The sequence below is a fragment of the Thermobia domestica genome, chromosome 2 (assembly GCF_964235325.1).
Source record: "Thermobia domestica chromosome 2, izTheDome1.hap1.1, whole genome shotgun sequence".
Lineage (NCBI taxonomy): Eukaryota > Metazoa > Arthropoda > Insecta > Zygentoma > Lepismatidae > Thermobia > Thermobia domestica.
Window position 1 is genome coordinate 270,387,806 of NC_137455.1, and position 24,880 is coordinate 270,412,685.

The 24,880-nt window shown below is 36.8% G+C and overlaps 1 protein-coding gene across 1 annotated transcript in view; it reads left to right on the plus strand.

Moving 5' to 3' along the window:
• The first annotated feature begins 2,842 nt into the window (after positions 1-2,842).
• The window catches only part of RhoGAP5A (Rho GTPase activating protein at 5A), a 53,422-nt gene continuing 31,384 nt past the window's right edge, over positions 2,843-24,880 (plus strand). Inside the window, exons 1-4 of the mRNA XM_081748706.1 lie at positions 2,843-3,168; positions 10,042-10,095; positions 15,611-15,809; positions 21,392-21,665. Of these exons, the coding sequence (XP_081604832.1) occupies positions 3,135-3,168; positions 10,042-10,095; positions 15,611-15,809; positions 21,392-21,665 (561 nt within the window). The 5' untranslated portion in view covers positions 2,843-3,134. The remainder of the gene's footprint in view (positions 3,169-10,041; positions 10,096-15,610; positions 15,810-21,391; positions 21,666-24,880) is intronic.

Below are 24,880 nucleotides of genomic sequence, written 5' to 3' on the forward strand. Positions count from 1 at the left end.
ATCCAGAAGGAGTGTAGGGTACTAGGTAGACAAATGAAACCGTAGTTTACAAAAACATATATCTGTATGTACAAATACAAATTTTCATATTAATAATGAAATCCTTATTGTTTCTCAGGCCTCTGAAGTGATTATGTGTTCCCAAAGAGATAATTTCACGAACATCCACATCCTAACTGTTATAACATTTTTGTTCCACCAAGGAAAGTCACCGAAGTAAATTAATTAGGAAATCAGTGAAACATCACGGGACACTCCTCCGTTATATACAGTGGTGAAGAAGTAAGTGGCTTAGTATAAACGTGGCGATTTCTCAATAAATTACGCTTTACATCCAGGATGATTAAAAGCAACGAAATCACTTTTGCTATTGCTCTTCCCGAAATCACGGATGCAATTTGTGACATTATTCTTGAAAATTGCAGCATTTCAGCCGATGGTGGATATAGCCCGGGGCCAGCCTAGGCCACCCCAGTTTTTGAGTGACAAAAATAATTTAAGCTATTATTTATATAGTTTTTAAAGTGTATAGTAAACTCACGATATACTTATTATAGTCTGAGGTCTGGCTGTACCCCGCTTTCTCAGTTTTTACCTTCTCAGCAAAACTTGTGTCAAGAGGTTCTGGGCATTTCTTTGGAAATCGTCGGTAGCATGATTCAGAATGGCTTGGGTATGCGCAAGTTCTCGGCATATTGGGTTCCCAAAACATCTGTCAGGAGAAGAAAGGAGTGACGGCATTAAGAGAAGTCTTCTTCCAATTTGACCGTAATGCTGATCAATTTCGCTGACGAATAGTAACCATAGATGAAATATGGTTGTACCACTATGATCCTGAATCGAAAGAACAGTTAATGGAGTAGTAGGACTCATTTCCCCATCGCCGCAAGAAGTGCAAAACACAGAAGTGGGTTGAGAAACTGTTTGCAACATTCTTCTGGGATAAGTATGGAGTCGTACTCATAGACTACCTCCGCAACGGTCAGATATTTAATCCAGGATCTCTATATTACTTACAAAACTGAAAGAAAAATTCAAATTTCAACGCCGCGGAAAATGAAAAGAAAGGAATTCTGTTCCTTCAGGAGAATACACGTCCATCAAGCCCCTGCGAACACAACTGACATTGCATAATCTAGGATTTCAATGTCTAGATCATCATTCTTATTCCGCAGATTTAGATCCGTCTAACTATTACGTGTGCTTATTTCCCAAACCTAAATAACACTTGAAAGGAGGCCATTTTAGACCTAATAGGGGTAGTGCTATTAACAGTGGTGCGAGGAAATCTTCAGATTTTTTAACTTTTCTACAAAATCTGGAGCACTGTACAAGGTAGTATATTGACTCTCGGGGGAAGTGTAGAAGAAGTAAAAATTTACCATTCCACGTGCACTCCTGGGTTGGGCTACGAATTTTTAAGCAGTTCCTAATCAATATGGTACACGTCACGTCAGTACTTTGAAACAAAATAAGTAAGGGAGCACTAGTATATACCAATTACTAACTAAAGATCAGCACTCTGACAATATGTTTCATTGGGAGTCAATTTAACACGTTGGCCGCCATGTGCATAATTCTGATGCACAAATAGTAGGGTGCAAAATACCCCCAAAATATGGCTTGGCGGCTAACGTGTTTCCATAAATTTATTATTATCATTTGCAGGAAGGGAAAATACAACTCTTTTTATCCCCTTCAAAAAATTAAGCCCTAGTAGTCGAAACTAAGCTGTTATAAGCACATCCTCTGAATATTAAATGCCGAGAATAATGTTTTAGAAAAGAGAAGTATAGAACCTTTAAATAAAACAAAATATGAAACTGAAAACTTCAAACCTGGATAAATACAAACAAGTTACGTAACTGGTTTTACCTTTTTTTTTTTGTTTCCAATCCAAGTTGATGCACTGAGAAGAAAACAAGTCGACCAAATCTACTATTGTTCGCTAGGCACAATAATTAAAAATCATAAGAAAGGAGTATAACCAAAAATTACCTCAAAAGGCGCTAAATTAGAAAACAGAAATATGCGTGCATACCCAGACGCTCAAAGAAGAAAGCTTGAGGACTAATCTACCACATAAAAAATGCATGGAAAGTAGACTAGAATTTGACAATGAGATTGGTTTTGATATTGATATAAAATACTACATGTAGAATGTTTAAAAATTGTAGGAGTCTCGGGGGGGCAGTCTAGGTGGCCGTCAGGGGGCGGAAGTAACTACTAGGGGGGCGCTCGCCCCCTTGCCCCCCTCTGGCGTCGTCACTGCTCATCATCACCGTCTCCTTTAGCCTAACCGGTATAACCGCGGGACGTAACACTCAAAGATTTCATTTACAGAGAAACTCTCCAATGGTTTTTAGTTAGTATGTAAATTGAAATGATTTTATTTAGGTAACGTACCCTCACTGTATCTCAGCATTTAGATAGACGGTATGTCGAGTGAAAATCGAAACAAAACATACTGCCTCTGCTTCTTTTCCACTTCGAACACTGCTCCTACGGGAATCGAACTCGGAAGAACGTGCAGAAAGACGCACGCTTTAACCAGTACCCAGTAGATCAACAGCAGGACTGAAGAGAATACAGAATAGTTTGCTAAATACTTAATAATTGATTTTCGTTCATTTTTCTACGCTTTTAACAATCTAAACGAGAATGACCTACTAGTGAGTTCGTAATGTATATATATCTCCTTCTCTGTATTTACTGTCAATAAAAGCCGAATTCATTTTCTTTCATAATGTTAGAGGCTAATATACAGCGAGAACTCATTGTTCCTTTACAGTCACAAAATTTGCATGACCTGGTCGCAGTGTGTACACACAAAGTTTTTGTTTACATGCTCCAGGTCACGTGACAAATGATCTTAAGTGTTTCCATAACAAGAAGCAAGGTCAAAATTAAGAAGAATGTCCTCCAAGGCTAAATGTTACGGATGTTTTTTCACTTCCTTTGTGGCAAGCAAACAGCTGCCTGTCTTTTCGTAAATGTGATTTAAGAAACAATAGCTGGACAGGAACTTTCGAAATGAAATAGATAAGATATGGCTGACGAATTAACTTGTTTCTCAGAACATTCATTAGTGCCTTTTTGAAATATTGTGTATATCCGTGTTACATTTTATTGACATGTCAAACACTACCGAGTATTTCGCTGTAAGAGGTAAGTGAGATGAAATATAATGATATTTCCTTATCCGAACGTTCAAATTGAGTAGTCCAGATTTTGATTAGCCGGAAGTAATCGATCCAGTAACTACACCTTACATTTAAATCACTATGTAATTGCTTATCGTATAATACTGTTAAAGAAAATTAATACACTATCATTCTGCTGTAATATCTAGTAATACTAGTAAAGAAAGAAAGTTACTACAGATTAACAAATAAAACGTAATGTGTAGTAGTTGATGTCCGTAAAATACTAAAGTAATACACGTAATTGAAAACCTGTTACGGATGACAGATTAGTGTGATACAATTAACTATGATCTAGTAATGTTACTAGTCGTCGTGCAGATTGATTATACGGATCCATACATAAATTCATAAAATATATACTTCTTTCTCTGTGCATTAACGTTTTTGTACCTTAAGCAACCATTTTTGAGGTGTGCACTTCCAATTCCCGGTGCAGATTCACTTTAAGAGGTCTTGTGCAAAAACACCAACCAAGTTGTGCATGATGGACACTATAATCCGCGTCACCCGAAGTAGCGTGTGATATTAGCTTATAATCTCGCAGTGCCATGTTGCTAAACCTTCAGGGAGGAATCTAATCTAATCATTCATAATTGATTTTGTTCGTATTTGTGGACAATTATGAATGGTTAGATTCCTCCCTGCAGGTTTAGTAACAGGGCACTGGGAGTTTATTGACTGATGCCACACACCTATTCGGGTGACTCAGACTATAAAAAGCACGAATGCTATGTAACCGAGTCAGGCCAGGAGGGCCCGAGCGAAAGCGAAGGGGTGCGTGCATACGGAGTGGGTAAATCAGCGATGGTGGGGATACGCTGAAACGAGGATTGTGGAAGACAACTGCTTTCACGATACAATGATATGTGATTGGTCCCTTCATTTACACTTTCACTTATTATTAAGTACTTACCTTTTGGCGGGTCCTAGGACTAATGAGTTTTTTTATTATTATTATTATTATTATTATTATTATTTTTCTTCTTAATTTTCAGTTTGGGCCTGGAAATATTTCTTCCATGTTTCTCGATTTTCAGCTTCTTTTAACTCCAAATATTTTCTTCTATTTTTCAAATCATCGATCATTTGTGTTCTTATTCCTATTCCTCGCTTTCCTTCCATCTTTCCTTCTCTGGTGATATGTATCCAATCCAATAGGCCTTTCTACGAAGGATGGTGGCTAGAAGCATCCTCTTCTCTTCTATCCGTTTTAAAACGTCATTGGTTACGCTTTCTGTCTATTTTATCTTCCCCACCTTCCTCCAACACCACATTTCGAAGCTCTCTAAATATTTCTTCTCTAACTTCCGTAATGTCCAAGTCTCTGAACCATAAAGTCCAATGCTCCAAATATAGCACTTGACCTTTCTCCTTTAGTCTAATATTAAGGCTGCTAGTTAGGCGTGGCCTTTTCTTGTTGAATTCTTCTTTGACTATGGCGATTCTCGACCTGATCTCTCTGATGCACTACGCGTCTTCCGTCAAAATACTTCCCAAATGTTTCAAATGGTCGGCCTCTTCAAGTATTCTTTGTTGTACTCTAACCCGTAAGGGCGCTTATAAACAGGAAAATTAGTTACCTTATACTATTCTCCACATCTTCAGATCATACCACTCTTTCGTGCTGGCGGTTTGTAACAACTTTATAAATTTGGAAGAACATCATCAATACCTGAATGGATCCGCTTCTTTATTTCTTCACCTTAGTATACCTTGAATAACTTTGGATTAACTGCTGTATCGCCGGACCAATTTTAAAAAATTTACCAGATGAATTGGAGGATTTATTTTGGTTCCTGAGGCAGAGGAAATGAAAGTAAGGTGAAGGGAACAGTTGAAGTTAAGAAAATACTTGTTGTTTGTTGTTTTTGATGTTGTAAGCGGAAGGGACTATTTGGCGGAGAGGTACACTTGTGATTTATGGCAAAACCAGTGTGGAAATGGTGCCTAAGTGACAAGATTGCATCATATCGTATTTGAGTTTTATCGAGTTGTACAAAAATATAGAGTGTTAATTGTTGAAATTGCGTATCATAAGTGTGGAAACGAATTGAAACTACAAAAAAGAAGATAAAGTTCTAACCAAACCTGATCGAATCTAACCTTATTTAGTACATTTTGGTACTTTTGGGTGGCATTTAATATCTCTCCCAAAGCTATGCAACACATAAACCATGCATTTTATGACATGTAAAGGGTTTTCCCACTATGCGTATTCCCACCACTGCTCATGCGCCTGCACCCTACGGACGTAAACCTCGCTGCCGCTCGCGCTCCCCTGACTCGGTTAGATAGCATTCGTGTTTTTTAGTGGGCGCCTAGCACAAAGTAGTTCGTGTTTTATGCCGTATATCTACATTGTATTTCGAATAATAATCACTATGAAATGAATCGGGGTTACAACCTAGTATTTTTGGGGGGAAACTCAATAATAATATTGTTTCCCCCTCGATTTTCGTGTGGTACGGCAATATAAAGATAATGCCATAACTTTAGTCAATGGTTCCGCTTTTTAGCACTTTATCTTCTTATACCTTGAATCAATCTTCCTTTACTTTATACACTCTAGTCAATTGCTATGTAAAAGAGAATGTGTGCAACAAGTTACATTTCAATTTTTGTTTTTCTGCGTACAAATCCTTGTCAGGTGTCACAACACAGCGTACTTCGATTATCCAAATACTGGTCTATTAGGATATTATTACTAATTTATTCCGTAAGTTTTAAAAATTGTCCATATGCCAGGACTTACTTTATGCGCGAAAGCATCAGTGGTTCAGAAATTATTGCATTTCAAAAATGAGAAGAAAATCAATTTTTAACAGTCGCGACACGACATTTCCCCGTTTTGGAAGAACACTAAAACAGTCATATTTCGGTTCCTATTAATGCCAGAAACATAATTCTTTTTCTATTCAGATTGTCTTTAAGTTGTTTAGAAAACTTTCGTTAGAGCTGATAGAAAATTTCTATAGTCATTTGAAAGGTAACATTTTGAGAAAAAAACTAGAACACCATTTTGTAAACATCAAACCTTTATTTTTCAAAATTCCCATCATGGATTTCAATCAATTTGTTTTTGTTTGAAAGCTTATTACATCTAGTTTCAATATACAAAAATTGTGACGGGCCATCCAAGCACTGAGGAGATATCCCAGTCAGTGCTGCCAACTGATTGTGAAATAAACATCTTCCAATAATTTCCATACGATTTAACATATCCACCCCAAAATTGGTATAAGTACTCTTCGGTATCTTAGAAACACGTCTGTGAGCATTACCATTCCTCCCAAACAACCCAGCTGTCAGGGTTGCCAACCAATTTCATGGTTCCCTGTCACAGCGTTAGACGTATCTGTGCCACATTTTGCAGTAATCATATTACATCTATTTTCACTATAGAAAAATTGTGATGGGTAATCCAAGCACGGAGGAGAAATAGGGAGTTTCGAAAATTTATAGGTAAGGAGAAAAAAACAATAATCTGAACAATAAATGAGCATTAGAATTTTTAAATGTTAATCAGAATAACTACCAAAGAAGCAAATATAATAATCTTGACAGTATTATAAGGCCTACATGTTATGGCACATAAAATGAACATTCGGTTTTGCTATAATTAGATTTTAACATCAAATAATTTTTGAAAACGTTTCCCACATTGAAGTAACTACTTGCAGAGACTTTCGAGATAACTTGTATGTTCTGCCAGTAGCAGTTGTTATATCCACTTTACATAAGATGTGAGTAAACGAAACGCAACAGGAATCATTTTCAGCCCAATAAAATTAGGGAGATGGACCATGCGGATGTAGGAAATTTACTAATGCATCACCTTCATCACTATTCACCAACTAAAATCTTCATTCAGACTTGTACGCTTCGATCCAATCTTAATGGACCAGTTTTTACAATGCATTGCTCGTGTTCCCGAAATTGTTTTTGCTCTCAGAAGTCTTTGTTGAGCCTTTCCTGAGCTGGCCCTCAATTATCCTTGTTTCAGTGTATTGGGTAATGGTCCAATGCTCGAACATCGTGCTGATATTCAGCTTTCTCAGGGTTTTAAAACGTACGATAGTGATTTGCCAACTTTTAGACAGTACGACTGTGCCACCCGGTTCTCGTTTATATCCCACTTTATTCGACTCGTATTGCAATTCACGTTTTCGCTACCACAATCACACAATGATACTGGTTGAAATTTGCTCAAATATTGTGGGCTTATCTTGACAATCAGTGTACCATCCCTTTCTAAACTTTCTAACAGAATTTATGAGTAAAATGTTAAAAGTGCTCACAAATGTTCCAGAATTTATAATTCAGCTTAATATTTCCGATAGAGTAAGGAATGCTACCATCTAAATCCTTATTATACTGGATATAATTAATAAATTTGTAAGAAATTAGAGCGTTGAACTTAAATGTGCGTGGTTCCGGATTTGATTCAGGCGTTCGCTCAGCGTCATGAGGCAAGTTAGAGAATCACATGAATAAAGACGTGACTCGGAAGACACTCGGCCTCCAAATATAAACTACTAACTTCGAATTCAGGCATTGTCTTTTTGATATACAACTGCATTTTCTTTGGTATGTTGTAGAACAAGACGTCGGTAACTAAATCCTATTTATGAACGACAAACGTGTCATTGCGTCACTCTAATTCCTAATAGTAAACAGTAACGCTAATAGATATCGTTATCGGAAACTGTGCGGGCAGTTTGCCAACTTAAGACTTTGTGACGAATTAAAGAACTGTATTGTTTCAATTTAATTATTTGAGAAAAGGACAAGGACTGTAATCATGTTCAGATCTGAGCAATAATATTTGTGTGATCGCGTATTAGTAGATGAGGAAACCGAAAAATAACCAAACCAAAGGCGTGACAGACGTTCGGAGGCCTGAGCCTGCTCTGTCACCATCTGTTAGCGACCGATGGAACTATGTCCAGTCTAGCGACCAACACGGGGTCAACGCTACACATTGCCCTGCCTCTAACAGCCGTATCGTATGTGGACCTAAAGTATATTCAAGGAACGTTCAGTACCTCATGTAAACAAATACACGTGGCGATTGTTTGATTTTATTGGTTAGAGAGCCTTAGAACACCCATGCGGCAGAAGAAAATAGTCCTTGCTTATAAGGCTCATTACCAGAATTTCTTAGAATTAAACAACACTTTATCTAAGAATTAAATTGAAATAATGCAATAAAAGAGAATACGCATGCATTGAAAGTGGTTTTGACCCAACTTTAGCGTGAATCACAATTAACAATATGGTCACATGCGGGAATAAGTAAAACATCGACAGGGTACAAGCACGTGCTTCTCGAAAGAAGCGCTGACCGATAGCCAATCATCCGATGACTGGCGGAGTAATACAATTCTGCAATGTTTACATCAGGATCAGAAGGTTCGTTGAATGAACTTTAGTGATCGTCACGTCTTTATTCATGTGACTCCCTAACTTGCATCATGGCGCTGAGTGAACGCCTGAATCGAATCCGGAACCACGCACATTTAAGTTCAACGCTCTAATTACTAGACTATGGAGTCCCGTAAAAACAATACTTAAATATTAGATGTAAAGAATTAAAACTTTTAATTAAGCACGATTAGTTATAGTGTACAGCGAGTCGAAGGGTCAGACGGAACAACTGGCATTGCTTTAAAAAAAAAAAAAATGTGTCTTCACTTATAAATGCTATGGAATATATACTGCATTGAATATATGAATAGATTTTTTCTTACTTTTGGCATCCAGGTCAACAAATTATTAAATCATTTCAACGTAATGTAGTATGTTCTTCAGTTTAAGTTACGGATTGCTAAAGAAGACACCAGATGTAATGATTTAATGATTTATGTTGTAATGATTTAATAATCGTTGTATCGGATACTAAAGGGTAAGACATTCTATTTGTTCTTTAGTATTATTGAATGTACTTTTTCAGTTATAACGTTATTAATTAGTGCCTCCTTACACTAGTTAGTAGTACACTACTTTCTGGAAGTATTTTCGCTTTAATAGAAAAAAAATACCCGAAGCAGCTCTACAGGTAGCTGGAGAATCTGGTATTATTTGACTCCTTGTAAAGTAAGATAATGATAACTAATACATAAATAATAATGGTAACATAGTGTCGATGTTACGTGCTAAACGGCGAAGACTTGTCGCGTATACTAGTTAAAAAAAATAAAATAAAAAAAAGTGGGGAAGGCTAATTCAAATGACTAATTTGCAATTTTTGTATTATTTGCATGCAGTAAATATGTTTTTTATATATATATATATATATATATATATATATATATATATATATATATGGTAAAACATCCAAAATCTGCGAGTAGCGATTCCAAGGCACTACTCACTGTTCAGTGTTCAAGCCACTTGTCCATCATAAAAGTGATAGGATGAGTTTTTAATCTGGTAGTAAGATTTCCTTCACATTCTACGATATGGATAATGAATGCAGATTTTGTGCTTTTGGATGTTGTAATGTAAGAATTTTTATGCACTGTTAATAGATATGCAACCGACCGTATCAATTGGTCATAATTTGCATAAAGATTGGTCAATAGTACATATACGGAACCCTTAGAACAAAGTGTGATGGAAATGTCTCAATGTGTTGTATCTTCGATAAATTTGTACGAACAGTTATGACTGACAGACGGAGATCTGCTTCATTGAATTTAATCACACTTTTATTTAGGAGTCATATTCTGTCACTAGTAAACACAAGCATTCTTGGCCTAGTTATGTGTTCTTGTATTATTTTATGTATTTATTTATTTGCTTATTATATAATTATTATTATTTTTTATTTCAGATGAGTTCAAACAAGCACCAGAATCACCAATTCATCCTGTTTGGAAAACAAATTGTAAGTTCCAAATTTAATGTTATTCTCTATAACAACATTCAACGATTTAGTTTCTATACCATGCCACAGTATTCTCAAACACATATTAATCTGTATATTATTTGTTTAAAAAGAATTAATACTTTTGGGATCGCATCCTACTAACACACCTGATGTAATTTGTTCCTACCCACATAGACGTGACTCGGAAAAAAAATAAAAAAGGTAGTAACAAAAACTGTTTTGATCCAAAATTCAGATTTAATTCAAAATCTGGATATCGGATTTCCTCTGATATCTAATTTCCTCCGAAATCGGAAAAGTAAATAGTATTTTTTCTGAAAATAAAATATTTTTTTTTCATCCCTGTTACATATGTATATATTTTTTATTTTAAAAATTTCAGAAGCTACAGCGCGGGAACTTGAACATACATTTCCAAACGGAAGATATAATTTTAAAGTCAATTATTATCTTTTTTAAAAAAGAAAATCTTCAACCGTTCCAGGGATAGAGTATTTTAATATTTTGCCGAAATTCACACATGAGAAAGGGCGCCCGAGACGCCATTTTGGCGACCCGTATCTAGAGCAAGGGATTTTTTGTACAAAAAAAAAAAAAAAAAAGTTTTCTTACTTTCTCCTGAATTTTAACGTCATTAAATTCAGTAACATCTGAGACTATCAAAGTAAGATTTTTTTTCTTTGCCTGCCTGATCTCATCTGTATCTTAGAACTTAATATCTTCTGATATAAGATTTGAAATATGTCCCTGTAAGAAAAGTTAGGTCTCAACGTGACCCATGATGTATAAATTATGTTCTCTTAAAATCTTAGGACTCGCCAATCTGAAGGAAACGAATATTTTTTAATCAAAATTTTCGTTTACCTTTATAGTTTGTATATTCTGTGGGCGAACTGTAAAGCTGGCTGATTTATAATTATTCAACATTGGTTTGAAATCTTACTTGTTATACTTGTGTTATCATTTTCACTTCATAGTGAACGTACTTAGGTTAACAAAAATTTTAATCTGTGTCTTGAAAGACTTTGGAAACATTGAAATGAATAGAAACAAATGAGAAAAGTGAATTGAGAATAACAGGTTAAAGAACTTTTCAGAAAGTACCATTTGAAAACGAGTATAAAACCTTCCATTAACGTAGAGAAATGTTTAACAGGTTAAAGAAAAAGTACCTTCAAGAGGTAAAGGAGCAATCAGATGTACGAAGCAATGTGGAAGTACAATGGAACCGACTAAGCATGACAAGAAAAATAACATGAATTAAGGAATGCACCATCATCATCATAGTCAACAATTCTCAGTCCATTGCTGAATGAAGGTCTCTCCAACTTTTCTTCACAACTACTTATCTGGCTCAATTCTTTTCGAAGTTACTTCCAAGTGCTTCTTGATTTCGTCACACCACCTTGTATGAGACCGTTTCTAGACTTTTGATATTCAGACCAGAATTATTATGTGCATCGATCATTATTTCTTCTTACAATATGTCTTAACTCATTGCCACTTCAGTGCCTCTATTTTCATGATAATATCCGTCATTCCTGACATGTCTTTTGATCCAAGTGAGTATTTTGTATCTTTGTGTTAATTCCTAACATACATTTTTCCATGTATCGCTATGTACTCTGCAGACGGTGAATGTCTGATTTTGTTAGTCTCCGATCCACTGTGAAACAGGCAGAATACATTCATTGAAAATTGTGTGCTTTAAATTTGATTCGTTTTAGTACAAAGCTAATGCTTCTGAATGCACTCCAGTCCAACTTAATACACCTTCAAATCTTCTTTAAGGTTGCAAAGACTACACAAAAACTGTAAAAGAATAGGCATGAGTGTGTGATTTTAATGTTCGTAAATAAATATGTAGGCCGTATTTCCAGTAAGTTCTTCACAGGTCACAGTTTTACCACAAGGAGATTTAGTAACATATTTCACTCACCTTTTACAGTAAAATAAATAGATACAAGAAACGGACGTGAACGTGTCATCCGGACATCCGAATCAAACCTAGTCCATTCGATAAGCATAACTAAGATATGTTCATGCACAAAAAATTAGGTGCCATAGGCAATAGAGAAAGTCCCTGGGGCCCATTAACCGTGTTTAAATAAAATCGTAGACTCGCAATGAAACAGCTATTGTATCAACACTGTTCATTTGAAAATCATCGTTTATAGTTCATTCTCTTCTGCATGAAGCAACCTTTCTAGAGATACTGTGTATTGGGGCTCATAAGGTACTTGAACAGGGAAAATCTGGATAATGTAAGGACATTTCCTTCCGAAAGTCCCTCCCATCAACTTTGGTGCCCTGTGGAGCGGCCCCAGGGAGAAGCACACAATCCAAATGTATTTCAAAAATACAATAGGAGATAAGAAATGTGTGTACCATGTTTTGTATTGATAACCAGATTAGGTATGAGGGGAAAACGTGTATTGCTCTGGAAAGCTTGTTTCATGCTGAAGAGAATGAACTATAAAACACGACTTTCCAATGAACACTGTTGATGCAATAGCTATTTTACTGCGAGTCTACGATATTCTTTAGGGTTAATGGACCGTAGGGACTTACTCCGTTGTCCATGGCATCTAATTTTTTGTGCATGAACTTATCTTTGTTACGTTTATCGAATGGACTAGGTTTGATTCGGACGTCCGGATGGCAGGTTCATGTCCGTTCCTTGTCAGAAAAGTACATATGTTTACATTCCCGTTACACTGTGAAAATTCATTCTGAGTATAGAAAATTATAGAAGAAGAAATAAGCTATATACCTTGCGAGTATCCAAAGTCACTGCAACTGTGTGATATCTGGCCTAACAGAAAACTGTTTTAAAGTAGTAGTGAACGTATAGATACATCTCACGAGAACGTCACGTAACCGGAACTCGGATATTAATAACTCTAGTGTGTACATGTTCGAATAACGTAAGAAAGTGTGCTTTCTAATTCCGTGTTTTTGAACAGATGAATTTACATTCGGCCTATACACGAAACCCAATTTCAGTTTTTAGGATAAGGAAAGCGCTTAGAAAGACCTGTAAACTAGAAATAATTCAGTAATATGTCGCATTTTCACAAAGATTAAAAATCGCTGCAACGATCAATAACAAATAGGAAAAAAACGTAACAGCAACAAGCAATACTAAAGATACACTATGTGATCAAAAGTATCCGGACACCTGGCTGAAAATGACTTACAAGTTCGTGGCGCCCTCCATCAGTAATGCTGGAATTCAATACGGTGTTGGCCCACTCTTAATCTTGATGACAGCTTCCACTCTCGCAGGCATACTTTCAATCAGGTGCTGGAAGGTTTCTTGGGGAATGGCAGCCCATTCTTCACGGAGTGCTGAACTGAGGGAATGTATCGATATAGGTCGATGAGGCCTGGCACGAAGTCGGCGTTCCGAAACATCCCAAAGGTGTTCTATAGGATTCAAGTCAGGACTCTGTGTAGGCCAGTCCATTATAGGGATGTTATGGTCGTGTAACCACACCGCCATAGGCCGTGCAGTATGAACAGGTGCTCGATCGTGTTGAAAGATGCAATCGCCATCCTCGGATTGCTCTTCAACAGTGAGAAGCAAGAAGGTGCTTAAAACATCAATGTAGGCCTGCGCTGTGAGGTTCCACGCAAAACAAAAAGGGGTTCAAGCCCCTCCAAGAAAAACACGACCACACCATAACATCACCACCTCCGAATATTACTGTTGGCACTACACATGCTGACAGATGACGTTCACCGGGCTTTCGCCATACCCACACCCTGCCATCGGATCGCCATATTGTGTACCGTGATTCGTCACTCCACACAACGTTTTCCCACTGTTCAAATTGTTCAATGTTTACGCTCCTTACACCAAGCGAGGCGTCGTTTGGCATTTACCTGCGTGATGTGAGGCGAGCAGCCACTCGACCATGAAATCCAAGTTTTCTCACCTCACGCCTAACTGTCATAGCACTTGGAGTGGATCCTGATGCAGTTTGGAATTCCTGTGTGGTGGTCTGGATAGATGTCTGCCTAATATACTTTACGACCCTCTTCAACTGTTGGCAGTCTCTGTCAGTCAACAGACGAGGTCGGCCTGTACGCTTTTATGCTGTACGTGTCCCTTCACGCTTCCATTTCACTATCACATCAGATACAGTGGACCTAGGGATGTTTAGGAGTGTGGAAATTTTGCTTACAGACTTCTGATACAAGTGACACCCAATCACCTGACCACGTTCGAAGTCCGTGAGTTCCACGGAGCACCCCATTCTACTTTCTCACGATGTCTAATGACTACTGAGGTCGCTGATAATGAGTACCTGGCAGTAGGTGACAGCACAATGCACCTAATATAAAAAACGTATGTTTTGGAGAGTGTCCGGATACTTTTGATCACAGTGTACATTAAATCTTGAAATAAGTATCTTCTTTGGAAAGAAAGAAAGAAAACAGCATTGAAATCAATCTCTTCTGCTTGACTTTCGTTTCTACAGTCCGAAGAAGCCGTGTAAACTTTTGAATCAGGAGTTATAATTTCGACTTCTGAACGTGGAATAATATTTAAAGGCAAATAAATAAATACTCCCTATAATAGTACAATAGCTATAATAGTTGTGTAGTCACCTTATAAACCGCCAATTTCTTTTGTATGTGCCACCCACCCCACTTGTTTAATAGTTAATGCGCGCGCCTGTAGCACAAAGGGTCCCGATTCGATTCCTGATGGGAAAGCTTTGATATTTAAACATATTACGATGGTTTAGATTCCACAAAATCCACGTCTCATGTTGCCTTGGTGCTGAGAGGGTCGCTAAACACTAATCAAAGTAATCTTAGTATTGACATACAAAAACTACATATCTTATCTATAGGCTTGGAAAGAAACTTTTTTTCTTTTTCTGGTGGGAAAGCTTCAGCCTCTTTTTAAAATCAGATTTTTAAGTGAAAAATAATAATTCATTTAACACACTTATATATGTAGGAAGTACATAAACTTTGTACTTAATGGGGCATGACTGATGAGAATCTCTTGTAAGAAAGATTTGGATTATTCTACACTTCTACCCCTCCTGAAAATGAACTAAAATCTTTACTCTTTCAAATTACAACGATTTGTAGTTGATTCTAAAAAAAATAGCATGTACAGCTGTAGTACTTAATTTCTAGTTGTACAACAGAACACCAGTAAAAGTAAATACATATTGAAAATTTGAAGTAGATTTTGTTAGAAATTGTGGTGCTTTGTAGAAGTGGATGTGTCTTTTGAGTTTCAAATATGTACTCCAAAAATTGTCTCCATATCAAACTTTTTGACAAAAGAGATTTTATAGATAGATATTAATTATTTGCTTTAGCAGCTGTACCTGCTGTCCAATCATTGGAAAATTACTTCATCTGCAGCACTAATTTAATTCAATTCCTGTACTCGCTAGACTCTTTGTAGTAAAATATGATAGTTCAATGTTAAATATAGTTCCATTTGGTTTGTTTTCAGTGTTCTCTTCTTATTACTTTGCAGTATATAAGCTTCAACAAGAAGCTCCAAAACCACATCCGGTTGTTTGTGAGAAGGACATATTCTACTGCCGTCCCGAATATGGACCCATATTTCACGGTTCAATTTCACATACCGAAGCGGCAACTCTCCTGACACAAGAAGGATCTTACCTCGTGAGAAAAAGTGGATGTGGAAGTGACTTCTACACTTTGTCTTTGAGGTAGATACATGTTTTGTTATAATTTGTTTAAGATGTAATAAATGTAGCAGATCCATGACTGTGAGGGCTAATTATTAGACTGTGAACCATACAATAGTTTTATATTCATTTCATTCAAAATGTATTTGCGTTTGTAAGTTCTTCGTTCCCCATTTATAATTCAAAGTATTTATCGAGAAACTAATGTTAATTCTGATCAATCTCGAACGTATAACTCTTTAATATTAAATTTTAGAAAAGTAATTCGTAGTCTAAATAATTTAAGATACTCTCATTTTTTCTGACATTAAGGATTGAACGAATCTTGGGAATCTGTAGTTCGGAGACCTGTTTGTGCAAGAGTAATCTACTAGCCACTTTAAACCTGATTTAATTCAAATACAAGGTGAAACTTTTGCTCAAATAAAGTAGTCTTCACTGTTTTATAGAAAATTTTGTTTTCTTCAACTTACAAAATACCTTCAGACCGTCAGTTTCTATATCGCAATGATTTTATAGGTAGAGTATAAATGATGGTCCGGGCGACTTTTCCCTTCACCAAATTTTATTACAAAATAAAATAAATATAAATGTCTTTGATTTAGTGTCTCTTTCTTAATGACCAAGTGAAGGAATATTGGTGTTTTGCCGGGTGCCCCTTCCACTCATGGCAGTTTCCAGAACACAGCAGGTTGTAGGTGAGATTGGGATAACCCCCTCAGCTCACGGCGACCTCGCAAGGTTTTCAGTTGAAGATGGGATCCCTAGTCCGGTGCGACATAGGGTAAGGGAAGAGGTGTGCTCCTAGTCCACAGTGAGATAGGAAGGTAATCAGTTGATTGACTGATACCAGGTCCCTCGGTGGTTGGGCTTTTATCTGTCCTCTTCGGGTCCTTTCGTGAGGTCCGTCTTCTTTCGGCGTTCCTCGGTGTCTTCCGTGTCGGATTCTCGTCTGCTACACTGTTTACAATCAATAATACGTGTTGTGTTGACATGTGCTTTTGTCATGATGTGGGGATCCTTACAATATGGTTACTCTTAGATTGTAGAAGTGAACTAATAGCTTAATTTTAAGTTGGAGAACTCATCCTACCCTTGGCCGATATCAACTACAAATAATACTTAAACCTTAAAAGAAGTACACGCTTATAAAAAGTTACTTTTTATTTTTTTAATTTAATTTTTTTTTATTTTTATTTATTTATTTTTGAAAGTTGGTGAATTTACCTTTGTTAATAATATAGTTTCGGAAAGAAAATCGCGCTGTGGGTAATGAGAATTGGATAATTAGTAGAAAAGCTGTCATATTTATAAGATGTTTGTGTATCATATTTTGTAGATAGGAAAACTTTCAAGTTTGAGATGAATTTACCCCCATTTTATCTTTTCTTCCTAACTGATTTCAGCGCCAAGTAATGGGGTTGAATACCAAGCCCCGATTAAAATTAATAGCCCATACTTGATGCAAATCGAACTTTTTTTTTCAACGTCATTGTGGGAAATTGTTTTACCTTATTAGGTGTATTATCTAACTTTCAAGTTGAGAGTGAATTTATCAGTTTTTTACCCCTAGTTCTTGACCTTTCAACCCCAAAAAATAGAGTTACAGTATTTCTGAAACTACAAAGAATGTACATATTAAGTTTCATTACAATTGTACAAATATTACAAAGGTTATTGTGGAACATATAGACGGACAAAAATACAAATCCATTTTGTGTCAAATGTTAAAAGCTCAATAACGTTTGCTTCAATGACAAAGCATGCAGCTTCCATTTCAGCGGATAAACGTAAGTCCTTAGCCATTAAATAATTACAATAAAACTTGTGCAACTCCTGTGGCCACCTACTTCAATGAAGAATGCCTGCATACAAATTACGAACAAACTTTTTCCGTTGGTCTAGTGCCTGGCGCAAGTGCGCCTGTGGTACTCGAGATCCTTGGTTCAATTTTCGATAGAAGAACCTCGAAATTTGAACGAATTACATTGCTTTAGATTCTACCTTAAACTATTGTTCCAAATCTCGTATTGTCTTGATGCTGAACTTCACGCTAAACTTCAACAAACAAACAACAAAACATAAATTACGAATGTTTCTGTGCGTACAAATGGGAATTATTTTGAACATTTGCCATAATTGTATGTGCTAACGGTACAATATATGTAAAAGAAACGAGGTGCACGTTATTTTGTTTGTTTGTTTCTTTTTTTTTAGCGTTTTTGTATTCTTTAATACAGTGGATTACGGGAAGAAACAATGCATATTACAAAAGCCTTTTCCTTTTATATTGACTTTTAGTTGTATTTTGCGTACTGATGCAGCGATGAGATCTACGTGGGTGATTTAGTAAGTAAAGCCTCCAAGCCCACTACTTGACCAAGAGTACTGCAAATATTGAGAACTGTTTATCATTAATGCACTGATGGTAAGCTATAGAGTAACTTGTTTCACCATCCTATCTCTTCTCGTTCCGGAGTAATGGAGCAGTCCGTGGCATCCAGTGGTGACGTCCAGTTGAAATAGCGGGCTGTCATTAAATTTCTGAGTGCGAAAAGTTGTGCGTTCGGAACATTCATCGCCGGCGACGAGTCATGGATACACCATTACGACCTTGAAACGAAGCGGCAGTCGATGGAGTACCGCCACAGTCCTCTTCTCCGCCAAAAAAAAAAAAAAAAAATCAAAGTTGTCTTTCTGCTAGCAAAGTGTTGTTAACATTTTGCCTCATCCTGTCTATAGTCCAGATCTTGCACCCTGCAACTTTTTGCTCTTCTCCAAACTTAAGGACCAACGCTAGAGTTGTGACGCGGAGGTGGAAGCAGCAATTAAGCAATGGTGTCGCCAGCAGCCACCACATCGCCGACGGCATGAAAAAACGTGTTTCGCGTTAGCGCAAGTTTGTTCCCCGTAATAGGGACTATGTTGAAAATTGATGCCACCATTTGTAGCTGACATTGCAAGCTTTCCACTGATACCTGTATGGATGCTGTCTGTCAAACACAAATAAAGGTATGACCTTGGAGAGCATTACTTTCTGAATCACCCTCGTACCATTAACGTGGGCTTCGAGCCATGACCGGGTTTGAATCCGATGTAGTGGGTGCACAGATCATCATATAAGATCAACTCTCACTATAATTCGTTCCACATTATACTATCTCGCCTCTAAGAGAGCAGGAATAGAGGAATACGAAACAAGCCGCTTCATTTATTTTGATTTAACGATTCTGTACATACAATATTTATTAACTTTTAAGGGAAACTATGTGTTTGAAAGAATAAGGCTTAATTCAAATATGAAACATTTTATAAACAGATGCAGTGAACTAACTTCGGTATGAAGTAACACATTATGATTTCAGCGTTAACTTCAGTTCATTGGCTTTAATTGAGAACATAACAAGGTACAGCTGCGCTTGTTTACAACAACATCTTTATAACAACTTCTTTCTCTCTCCTTTCCTGTTCTTTTTGTTTTTGATATGGTAAGGGCTGGCAAAGTGCCAGTGTGTTTATAAGCTATAATGAAAATACAAACTGAAACATACTGAAGACAAGGATACATAGCAGAGAATAAAGTCAGTGATACTAATAAAAATTGTTAGATGATTTTTTTGTGTGTATGTGTGTGTGTTATCCAAGGTTGCCAATTACTGAGAACTTTAAAAAACTGTATACACCCTATTATTTATTTATTTATTTATTTAACAATCACCAGATACAGCTCAGAGGCCATTTTACACTGGATATTCAACAACAACAATAACAATGGAAAGGATTTGGGAAGGTATCGGCCAGGGCCTGTTTAGTAGGTACCATCACGGCATTTGCCTGGTAGGACTGAGGGAAACCCTGGAAAACCTCAGTCAGGATGGTCGGCAGCGGGATTCGAACCCACGACCTCCCGAATGCGAAGCCAACGCTCTACCACTTGAGCTATTCGACCATAATTTAGCTTCTAGGACAGTGCCGATGATGTTAAATATCGCTGATAAAAAACACTCAAGTTTACGTTAGCCACAGAAAGGTAATACATACACCATATCATTGAGGATAGTTTTAGATTTCTGATGGTGAAAATAATTGATGGAATATGTGGGAGAAACCGTAGAACCTTAAAGAAATCTGTGAATAAATATTGTATTGTGGCACGCCTATCTGTACGTTGACTATCTAAGCGTGGTGGCTACAAGCGAAAACTCTGGAGATTGTCAAGAACCCACGAGAGTTACGATTGAAGTTAGTGGTTGTACAAAGTGAGGTGTTAAAGGTTCACAAAATGTAGGTTGAATAAAAATTCCACGGGTTCTTGCCTGCATAAGCATGAACTTTTTGTTATTTAAGGATATAAATTGACGCATGTTTATGATAATTTGTAAACGTACTCTTTTATTTACTGCCTCTAATATGTAATGTAATATTAACTTGACACTTTTCATAGCAGATCCATGTAACTCACGCGCAACTCATGTTTAGTATACAAGGTGTTTCAAAACAACACCGACTTGGGAGGTGATTTCTGACATCAAGATAAGACAAAAAGTATAGACCAACCTGGGTGCACAAATGCTTCCTCTCGGAGTTATAGGGTACCGAAAATCTTAAAAAATATATATATATATAAAGGTCTATATCTCAAAGAGTAAGTGACCTACCGTAGTCGGTTCAATACTTCACGTAGGAATTAGTATGTGCCCTATCGAAATATCCATGTTTCAGAATCAAGCGGAACTTCCGCATCAATTTTTATAGAGGTAGTTGGTGAGTACTTCAGATTATATGTCCATAGCCAAACTCCCTCCATAAAAAATGTTGCGTGAGTACCTTAGGATTCTGAAACATGTATTTTTGGACAGCGCACATATCGGTTCCTAAGTGAAGTCTTGACTCCACTACGGTAGATCCCATAGTTTTGGAGCTATGAACCTTTAAAGTTAATTTTTCATGTTTTGAGCAGCCTTCAACTCCGAAAGGAAATACTTGTGCACCCAGGTTGTGCTATACTTTTTGTCTTATCTTGGTGTCAGGAATCACCTCCCAATTGTCGTCAGTGTTGTTTTGAAACACCCTATATATGTTTTGAACAATACAATAGCAAGCTAAAGAAGCGTGCAATTTTGAAGTTTAAATGCACGAGGGCTTTTTTTTTTTTCGAAGTATAGTAATTGTAGTCGGGTTTGATTCTAGGTGGGGATATTAAGTCTTGAATTCTGTTTTAAGCAGTAGAGTCCGTCTTATATAGACTCGGTATTGAAGAGGGAGATATCAAATCCATCTGACTAATTTATCAAAAGTTTTTTCCTTATTAATTTCCATTAGAAGCTGTAGGCCGCGGATGCCTTCTTATTCATTTATTATTTTCAGACTGTATTTGCATGGAAATGTATTTCAACAGCAAAATTTTAAGTTTCGTATGCCCGCTGTATAAAATTGCAAGTGTTTCCGCTCGTTATTATTTTTACTTTGCATATTGTCCTTATATGCATATTAACGTATGTCTTTATTTATATATTTCTCTTTACTGACCTTACATACGTTTCATGTGTACACAAATCATCTCAGTACAGTTACTTATAGATTCCTCTCTCCACATGTTTTAGGTTTGATGGGAAGATACGACATTACAAGCTGTATTATGATGGGCAACATTATGTGAAAGATAAGAAGTTCGATACTCTATACGATCTTGTGGCCGACGGTTTAGTAACCATGTATATCGAGTTGAAAGGTGGTGCCTACATTGAGTTGATGTATAGCTTTACAAATTACGAGAAAAGTCCGTACATGACATTAAATAGATGTAAACGTCGAGCTCTTAGCCAAAGGAAAGATACCAAGGGTAACGATGAAAAGGATAGTAGAACCAGTGAAGTTGTAAGTTAAAAATTTTGTATGTGTTTGTAAAGTAAATAATGTATTTTGTTTCATTATTTCAAATACTCTTAAATGAGATGGGACTGGTAACCTATCATCTAAAATATTTCATATTTATTGCAGAAACTTGCAAGAATACACCACAAGAAGATTACTAGTAATGCCGTTAGTAATGAAATTGTTTTGTCACAAATTTCAAAAAAGGTACACATTCGACTACTGCCATCAATCAGCAGAATTTTTGTTGAAATGCGGTTAAAGAAGAAACAACCTTCTTACCTTTTTTAAAATCTTGTTATTCTTTCTACATTGAGCAATCGAGTGCTTACTCTTTAAAGTTCTTTACGATAGAATTACATAAATAAAGTAAATATTAGTAGTTGTTTACTGTTACCGTTCCGGTATCGAAGTTTATGCTATTAATTGTCATTAAAGAAAGAAAAAACAACCAAGTTTGTTGTGTATTTTTGATTGATTATTATACGTGGTTGATCTTAGTTTTGTTTCTATTTTGTGTATTGTGCATTACAATGAGACGTTCACTATATAAATTTGTTCTATAAAAGGTAGTAAAGAAATTAGAGTAATCTTGTTTTCCAATATAATTTACAATGAATGACCTTAAAATACTTTAACTAAACCCACTTAAAATCATCATTCACCTCTTCACTCCAAAGGAATCTTTGCGTTGCGCAAGAATTCAATAAAAAGTAATATATAATGTGGCTTATGATGCGTGTAAAAGGCTGTAATCATTTGCTCTTAAAGGCTCTTGCTTGAGGTGCATCATCACCAGATTCAGTCGTAATGCATACAGATTTGTGTGAATAATAATAATAATAATAATAATAAAGTTACCTTGTACATTTAACTGGTAGCGGCTTTCCTTCGCAGAAATATGCAATTTCTGTGGAATGAATTCAATCTTTTCTGGATAAATGCTAAAGCTGAATTGCATTAAGACTACATTTCACAGGCATGTAAAACACGTACTTCCTAATGAGAAAAAAGTGTAGATACATATATGTTCCTTTGCAACTGATATTATTTATATTGATATACATTTCTTAAAATACTTGTGTCAAACATTTGATTCCTCTCTAACGATATTCAACTTGATCATGGGAAAATTTTAGCATTATACACGTACACTTGGTCAGAATAAAGGAACCCAGCTTGGTCGTATGATAGTTAAAGTAGTTACGAATATAAGTACACTGGAGGAATCATAATAGTACTTTGCTTCCAAGACTAAACATCTCATCAGAGTATAGGTAAGAATTAAATAAAAATACGAAATAAATAAATAAATAAACCGTGTTATGTTACTAGCGTCCCTATTGAATGGTGTGTTAAAGGCTGTAGGATGTGTGTTCAGGTCAAGATCTGAGTACGTATCACGAGAGGAGGAAACACTAGAAAGGGGAGACAGTCTGCAGAAAATCATTGTAGAGAAACTTGCAGATATCCAATAAGCAGCGTAGATTAAAAAAAAAAAAAAAGAAAGAAGAAAAGAAATGTGGTATCTAATAAGCAACGTAGATTTAACAAAAAATCTGGCTCAAGGAGGGAACACTAGAAAGGAGAGATAGTCTGCAGAAAATCATTGTAGAGAAACTTGCAGATATCCAATAAGCAGCGTAGATAAAAAAAAAAAAAAAAAAAAAAAAAAAAAAAAAAAAAAAAAAAAAGTGGTATCTAATAAGCAACGTAGATTTAACAAAAAATCTGGCTCAGTTTAATTGCTATAATCCATAGGTGGCAAAGGAAGGGAAGTAAGATTGCCGCCAAGGATAACGAGTGGACAGATGTACTATTAAGCACAGTAGAAGACATAAGCGGGAAAATATACTTATTTGTTTATTAGACATGAATACAGGCTTACAGAAGGATGTTTCCAGGCAGGAAGGGCTTATGGTAACCAATTCAATCACTATGTAGCATCACACCCGAGAAAGTATTGCGGGTACTTCAAAATTGCTGTGTGATGACTTGCAGAGAGGACAACTGTTGTGGGTGTGTATGAATGGTCGTATGGCCCCCAAAATTACGCCCGTTTGGGAGGGCTGCATTTGTGCTCTTTGCGACATTCAATATAGTTATAGTCAGTGGTTTAACAAGTTTAAGAACGGTGACGGAACACTCGAAGACGCATCACATGCCGAAAGACTAACACATGTACAAAATTAAGATCTTCAGGCAGCAGTTGAGGCGAGCAGTGGCCAAACATGTGAGAAACAGGGACTACAATTCAATGTGAGTAGAGAAACCATTCGACAGCAACTCATCAACTTGGGAAGCACTACAAGTTGGGTCGATGAGTACCACATGATTTAACTCCGGAGCAGAAGGCAGCGCGAGCAGACACCTGTGTTTGCTGTCTCGTCTGAGGAAGGAGCTATTTTTGGACAGGGTGTTGACATGTGATAAGAAGTGGATCCTGTAGAAGCTCCACGGCGCCGTCATCATTGGTTAGCATCCTATGAACCGGTTCCAAAACAGCCGAAACCAGCACTGCACCAGAAGAAGGTCCTCCTTTGTGTTAAGTGGACTCCTCGCGGCAGCGTGCATCGGGAACTGCTACCAGCTGATCAGAGCATCAATGCAACTATCAGCAGTTGAGTCTTGTTCAAGGAACTCTGAACTCTGGAGTTAGCACCGCAAAGGGGTTCTGTTACAGGACAACGTGGCTAGGATGACCCGGGACACCATTCTACGCCTTGGATGGGAAACACTATTGCATTCGCCATACTCCGCGGACATTGCACCGTTCGATTATCACCTGTTCCATTCCTTAAGCAATCACCTTAAAGGATGTCAGATAAAATCCCTAGTAGAGGTGCAAAATGCAGTTCATACCTTCGCTTCACTGCCCACCAAGTTCTACCGCGATGGAATCCATGGCCTTCGAGATGACAGAAGGTCGTCGATGCTGATGGGAACTATTTTTGATCTTCCAGGTATTCCTTAGGTGGCATATCGATGTTCGAAGGTGGTGGGTGAAAAAGCGATAGAACTTTCTTGTTTACCTTTATAGGTATTGGAGGCCTAGTTACCCCCCGAAATGTTGCAAAAAGTGCATTCCTTGGTGTAGCGTGATAACTTATGGCTGTAAATTATTCATTGTAGCTTTGGAAAATTCGAGGTTACTAATAAAACTCCAACTGACCAAAGCAGTATATATATTTTAAGATTATATATTTCTGTTATAGTTT